Source organism: Sinocyclocheilus anshuiensis, unplaced genomic scaffold (assembly GCF_001515605.1).
Source record: "Sinocyclocheilus anshuiensis isolate Anshui unplaced genomic scaffold, SAMN03320099.WGS_v1.1 scaffold179, whole genome shotgun sequence".
NCBI classification, from domain to species: domain Eukaryota; kingdom Metazoa; phylum Chordata; class Actinopteri; order Cypriniformes; family Cyprinidae; genus Sinocyclocheilus; species Sinocyclocheilus anshuiensis.
Window position 1 is genome coordinate 1,158,328 of NW_015549577.1, and position 6,840 is coordinate 1,165,167.

The 6,840-nt window shown below is 35.1% G+C and overlaps 1 protein-coding gene across 1 annotated transcript in view; it reads right to left on the reverse strand.

The window, feature by feature from the left end:
- Positions 1 to 1,860: 1,860 nt before the first annotated feature.
- LOC107657495 (striated muscle-specific serine/threonine-protein kinase-like) overlaps positions 1,861 to 6,840 on the reverse strand; it is a 91,808-nt gene continuing 86,828 nt past the window's right edge. The window contains exons 40-43 of the mRNA XM_016445599.1: positions 5,294 to 5,517; positions 5,004 to 5,079; positions 4,595 to 4,744; positions 1,861 to 3,484 (exon numbers count right to left, since the gene is read on the reverse strand). Of these exons, the coding sequence (XP_016301085.1) occupies positions 3,238 to 3,484; positions 4,595 to 4,744; positions 5,004 to 5,079; positions 5,294 to 5,517 (697 nt within the window). The 3' untranslated portion in view covers positions 1,861 to 3,237. The remainder of the gene's footprint in view (positions 3,485 to 4,594; positions 4,745 to 5,003; positions 5,080 to 5,293; positions 5,518 to 6,840) is intronic.

Below are 6,840 nucleotides of genomic sequence, written 5' to 3' on the forward strand. Positions count from 1 at the left end.
TATATATATATATAAAACAAAGAATCTGATGTTGAATTTTTAATATGTATTAAATTGTGTAAATTAATCAAACAAATCACCAAGTATGATGCAAGGATAAAGGTTCATGAATAGCATAATGCAAGGATTGATGATTATTTTAGGATATGACAGTTTAATCCTAAATAGTCTGATGCTGATCAAAATGAATTATTACCCAACCTGGAGAACTTTCTTGAGGTTTACTCCTGCTCAGCATCCAACAAATGACCAGTTGTCCTCATATTATGCCTGAGTTTTCTAAATACAGGTCCATAGAGAGTCTTCTAGTTTGATATTGGGTGGAGGAGATCTTTGAGATGACATACTGAGAATGATAAAAGATCAACAACACGTGTTCTGGATTGAGCAGTTCTGCTGTATATAGTCAACCTGCGATGAGGTGATGGCGTCAGATTCTGAAGTAAGCATGTGAAACATAAAAGCTCCCAAATAAAAGAGTGCACAGGTGGAAAGCCAGAGACTGAAAATTCAAAATGGTCCCATTTGAGCCTGTGAATGTAGTGTCAGCTAATGGTGTGTTTATGGTTGATTTTGTATGTTCTGAAGTCTGGTAATGACATTTAGACCATTAGATGAACTTAGAGACACTAAATGACTGATAATAATAAATTCAAGTCTGTTTAGTATTGCTGACAGCTGATTTTATTCATGAAAAGTCATGTTTTCGACATATACACACTTCATTCTACTGTAAAACATTCATATTATCTCCACATTGTCACTGTTTTAGTGCAACATAATTCATTCCAGAAAAGCTTGATTTAGTTTCACATTAAAGGGTTGCTCGGCATGACTGAAAGAGTAGTGAATCCTCTTTATATTGCGATTCCATTTCTTCTCAGTTTTAGTTCTCACACCATAACATATTTGAAACTAGAAGCTTGATCACATTTGAATAACCCAAGTTAAAACAAATAATAAACTAATTGGATAAAAGAACAAACCCGATCTTAGCATTTATGCAAAGTGATGGAAAACAGAAGAGAGTTTGCACTGAACCTCATAGTAAGTACTGCAATAAACACTAAGAATACAGTTCTTTTTAATCAAGCGAATATTTGTGTGTGATAGAAGGTCAAAGGTGATCACATGCTGTCTGTGGTCAGATGAGGACACAACAGGACTCTGTAAAAACAATGAGGACATACTGTAGCATTCCCACACCTTTTGACCAATGGATTTCTGTGTCTGTTCCTGTTGTTTGTGATCAATGTTTTGAAAAATTATTTTATTGGAAATTGAGCTCACAAAGAGCAATTTCTAGGCAATGAAATATATTCAAGCCGAGTATAACTAATACATTTCACATTCACTATAGAATAGTCCAATTTATATTCTCCAGGTTGTCCATGATTGTGGGACCCTGATACTATTTTCATTTCTCTCACATTGCCTAGCAGCTTGTAAGTTTGTTTGTTGTATTGTGAATATGATTTATATGATTTTTTTTTTTTTTTTGTGGATGTGAATCACTCAATTGTCCATTAGATAAATGAACACCTAAACAAAAACAAACAAACAAACAAAGAATAGAAGAAGCACTGACTCTGTGACTCTATGTTCACCAAACAGGATGCAAACTGTTCAAAAATAAATCCAAATAATACAAACTATGCAAGTAATTTAACAGTGTCTCTAATCAAATCAAGATCAACACCTGTTCATAGTCTTCAAATCAAATTCATAACATTTTTAGACACAAATCAACATGTGTAAATGGAGATAAGTTGAAGAACACTGATCAGTCATTAAAAATCTCAGATTTTAATATATTACATAAATAAATCTTAATATAGTTTATATATATATTTTGTATTATTTAGATAAATAATATTATTTTTAATTGAGCAAAGATTATGATTTTATGGTCATGATTATGATAATCATGACCATAAAATGATTCTTATTCATGGGGAATAAATTAATCTTACAGCAAAAACTTTCAAATAACATACTTAAGATTCTCATAAACATTCAGTGCAGCAGCCAACATGTTTTACAACATATTCTAGTCCCTTCAGAAAAAAAAATGCCACTTTCCGGAGACATTTCCGTTCCATCCATTGATCAATAGGTATTTTTCCAGGCACATCTTGAACCAGCTGATCTCTGCATGAGGACAATTAGCGCTAGAGTACAGAATTGAGTTCACTCTGCAATTTGGCCATTATACCGTTCTCTTGCATTCACAGGGACTGAGTTTTCTCCTAAAACCATACGCTATGAAGAGGAATTTGTACTGATGCATGCGTATGCTACACTGAAATCTGCAATATATAATACATTCCCGGTGTTAAACACAAAGACCGCAACATATCAAAAGTTGAGTTTGTTAGGTGTCAGGGAAAGCCAAACCATATGAGCTTCAATGCACTGGGAATTCTTGCAAAAAGTCACTCCCTAAAGCTGTGAGGCCTTTCAATATTACAATAAAATCAGTCCACTTTAGTAAAAGACAAAAAGCCTCTTGTCTGACGGCACTAGAGTAAGAACTAGAGTGCTCAACATGATTTCAGTCAATAGTTTTCATATACACTGATAATCACTACAGTATAACAACTAGCAGTAATAAAAGTATTACTTATGCCATAAAAACTAGTTCAAAAAAAGATATACACCATTTTCCACAAATCTCAAGGCCCTGGTTCACAATTGGAAGACACCACAAAAAAATACACATTGACATGACATTTTCTGCGTCAAGTGATGGACTAGATCGCTGTCTTCTTGATCTTTGTATATGAAATACAGTCACTCTTCTCAACCACGATGGGTCCAAAGTTCCTGACCATTCGCTAGAGATCCAATGCTAAAATTGGTTTGTCAAAAAGTCATAAGAAAAAAAGTGTTGGATGGGAGAGCTTAAAGTAAGGACATCGTCCTGGACAAAAACACAACTGCACTGTGCATGCTGGCTAACGGAGGTAAATGTGCTGAAATCCATTACGCTTTTAGATGAGAGGTTTTGTGTGTGTGTGTGTGTTTCTTGTCTCAGAACTGACCTCAGGTGTTGAGACCAAAAGATCCTGTGCTTGATATTCTAACACAAACCATATGTTAACCGGCCCCCTAAGGGCCCACCGAGGGCAGCTTAGAGGTGCTGGGATGTCCTGAGGCTGTGTCTCTCTCTGTCCTTATCCTGGAGAACCCCGGAGCCGTCTTCTCATCTCTCTGGAGGACGTCCTGTGCTGGAGCTCACTGAGAGATGGGTGCTGCAGGGGTGCCGGGTGTTGAGGGGGTAGTTGGGGTTTGTGGAGTGCTTTGGTAGGAACGTAGAAGGACTTTGTGCTTTGTTACCACCTCGGCCCTGACCTGCTGCTGCTGCTCCAGGAACTCCTTGAGGCGTGTGGTGGTAAATGTGAGAGTCTGTCTCCGCAGTCTCATTAGATAAGCGTCCTGCAGCCAAGAGTTGTTAAAGCAGTCCTTAATGGTAGGACGGGCCCTGAAACACATCGTGCACACAAGAATCAGTTAACATGTTACAGTTAACAAGACACATTGCCTGGCCCATACTGAAAGCTAGATGACTGAAATGTGAAAGGCGCCACAAACATCACACCAAACAGAATAATTATAATGGACAAATAATACATTTTAAAACAGAATTATAATCTAAAAATATAGTTTAAAAAAATCATATAATTTATAAATTACCATAATTCTCAACGGTGAATTATGGTATATATACATAATTATATACTTTATATACATTATATATACTTTATAATATTAATTAATTTAGAAAATACCATAATTCTCAATTGTCATTCTAATTAGAAATTACCTACTGTTATGAATTATTAAAAAAAAAAAACAATTTTATAAAACTTTTCTTTATTATAGTCAGTATAAAAAGTACAACCAACACTTCTATGATGCATAAATACTTAAAATGCTTATAAATATTTAAATAATATATATTATTATGCATTATTGTAATGAAAATGAAAATTCTGGCATATATATATATATATATATACACAACGTATATAAAATCTTAAAGTGATTTAAAAACCACCATAATTCTTAATCATGATTCTGATTAGATCCTCACTTGCAATTATAGATCATTTTTCACTCTTTTCAATAAAACTATGGTGGTATAATGTTTGTTTTAATTCAAATCAGTATAATATAGTATAACCAACACTACTACGATGCATGTATAAATATATTTATAATATTAAAACATATTGAATGACCACAATAATCAAACTTATTCAAACTTGAATAATTTTTCACTTTATTCAATAAAAACAGATATCAGTATAAAAATGTATGACCAACTCTACTATGGCGTATAAATAATTTAAAATGTAAATAATATATATTTTTGTGCATTACTATAATGAAAATTTGATTTTTTTATTATGCTCATTAGAAAAAAACAAAAAACGTTCTCTTTAAAAAAGGTTATTTTCACTATGTAAAATAAAATGCCTTCCTTTCAATTTTGGATGAAATGTGACCCAGACATGACAGGTGCCTTGACAGGTTTCTTGAGATTTACCCAGATGAATATTTTTTAAAGCACTATTTTTTTTAAACTCACCAAGGGTAGCTGCACAGGATCTTCTTGAGGAACAGAGAGGCACTTTGGGACACATTTTGGTAGAGCTTACTAAGTTCAAACTTGGCTGCCTGAATTCTGGCCTCTGTCTCAGCAGGGTCATTCTCAGTAAACGGCAGTCTCCCGCTGAGCCTGAATGGTGTATGGCATGACAAAAGCTTCGTGTTACACACTAGAATAGAATTCATGTCAAACATAATCACAGGCACTGACAGCTCACAAGCTCCAGAGAGCTTCTGGAATGTCAAAAACGCAAGAGACAAAACACAAATCGTAACAATACAAATACTCCCGCTGACATAAGATAGAAAACTGGACATTAAAAGTCAACATGAAATCAAAACAGACCCCATTTCCTTTCAAAGACAGAGCTGCAGTGGACAACACTCACATGATATAAGTCAATATGCCAACGCTCCAGATGTCAGCCGGTGGACCCACCACATCTCCTTTCAACATCTCAGGAGCTTTCAGTAATCAGCAGAGATTAAAACATATTAGGAAGTGTGAAGAAATGCACAATTACTTACAATAAATACATAATTAAAATATTAAACGAGAAGGAATAGGAATATAACAAAGAACTAAAATTCAATGTTTTACTTAAAAAGCTCTTGAGATTTTTTAGATTAGCAAGAAAATGTTAAAATATATGAAACAATATTTGAAAAATTGTCTTACACATGTAATCCAGTGTTCCAATAGGTGGGGAGAACTGCTTCAGGAACAGTGGATTGAAGGTGTGTGCACTACCAAAATCAATTATCTTAACCACATTCATGTAAGTTACAATGATATTGTCTGGTTTGATATCCAGATGCAGGATTCTCCGGCTGTGCAGGTAGTCCAGACCCTGAAGTATCTGTACAACATACGCCACCACGTCATCCTCGGAGTATCGGAACCTAGAAAGCGAGATAAAAGATAAGAACATCACAACCAGAGGTATACATCATAAACTTCATGCTGGTGGAGAAACTTATAATAATATTAAAAAAAAAAAAAAAAGTTTAATTATCATTAATCATTTATTATAACATTTTTAAATACTAAAGGGATAGCTCACCAAAAAATGAAAATTCTGTCACTCATAGAAAAGAAGATATTTTGAAAAAAACGTGATACGCCACCACGTCATCCTCGGAGTATCGGAACCTAGAAAGCGAGATAAAAGATAAGAACATCACAACCAGAGGTATACATCATAAACTTCATGCTGGTGGAGAAACTTATAATAATATTAAAAAAAAAAAAAAAAGTTTAATTATCATTAATCATTTATTATAACATTTTTAAATACTAAAGGGATAGCTCACCAAAAAATGAAAATTCTGTCACTCATAGAAAAGAAGATATTTTGAAAAAAACGTGAGTAACATGATCCCCACTGACTACTATGAATACTATGGAAGTCAATGGGGACCAGAAACTGTTTGGTTACCAATGTTCTTCAAAATATCTTCTTTAGTGTTCAGCAGAAGAAGAAAAAAAAACTCATACAAGTTTGGAACAACTTGAGAGCAGGGCCTGAATTTTGTTTTGGAAAATGGGGGGAATTCCCCTTAGGTGACTATTTTTTATGGGGGGATATTTTTAATTTGAGGGGGGAGTTGGGGTATTTTTTAGACATATTTTTACATTTACAGTTTTTCAGGTAGGTCTAACAGAAATATTCAGGTACAGAAATTGTCCGCGGATACTTCTGATGATGAAAAGTGCGCCATGTGGGCTGTCGCGGAACACAGACGGGCAAAGTATACTTTAGGCTTTAGGCTGCTGTCTCTTTAAGGCCTCATGCACAGATCTACTACACTGTTACACAACTGTTTACATATATACCGACCATGTTTAATAAAAAACGTCTGTGTTTACATGAATACTTGCCAAGATGGGCATTCTGACATAATTTTGCATTCAGTTGGCCTTTTTATGTGCAATAAGGCACAAAAAATGACTCAATTCTGTAGTCGCGCACTGTTTCAGAGGTGGCTTTATGTGCGCGTGCTTTGGGTGTGAGCGCGCAGCAAGAGTCTCTCAGAGAGCACGCGAGAACTGAATTGAGTTCTCTTTCGCTTGCATGGTTTAAATGGGTGGTTCACTGTTTTTTTTCTAGGCTTGATTGTGTTTATGGGCATTATCTGGGAGTGACGCTCAGTGACACGCTGCCAAGATGGCGACGGCCCGCTCCGCCCACTTTTGAGCTTCAAAAACGCTCTTCGGAAATCTAC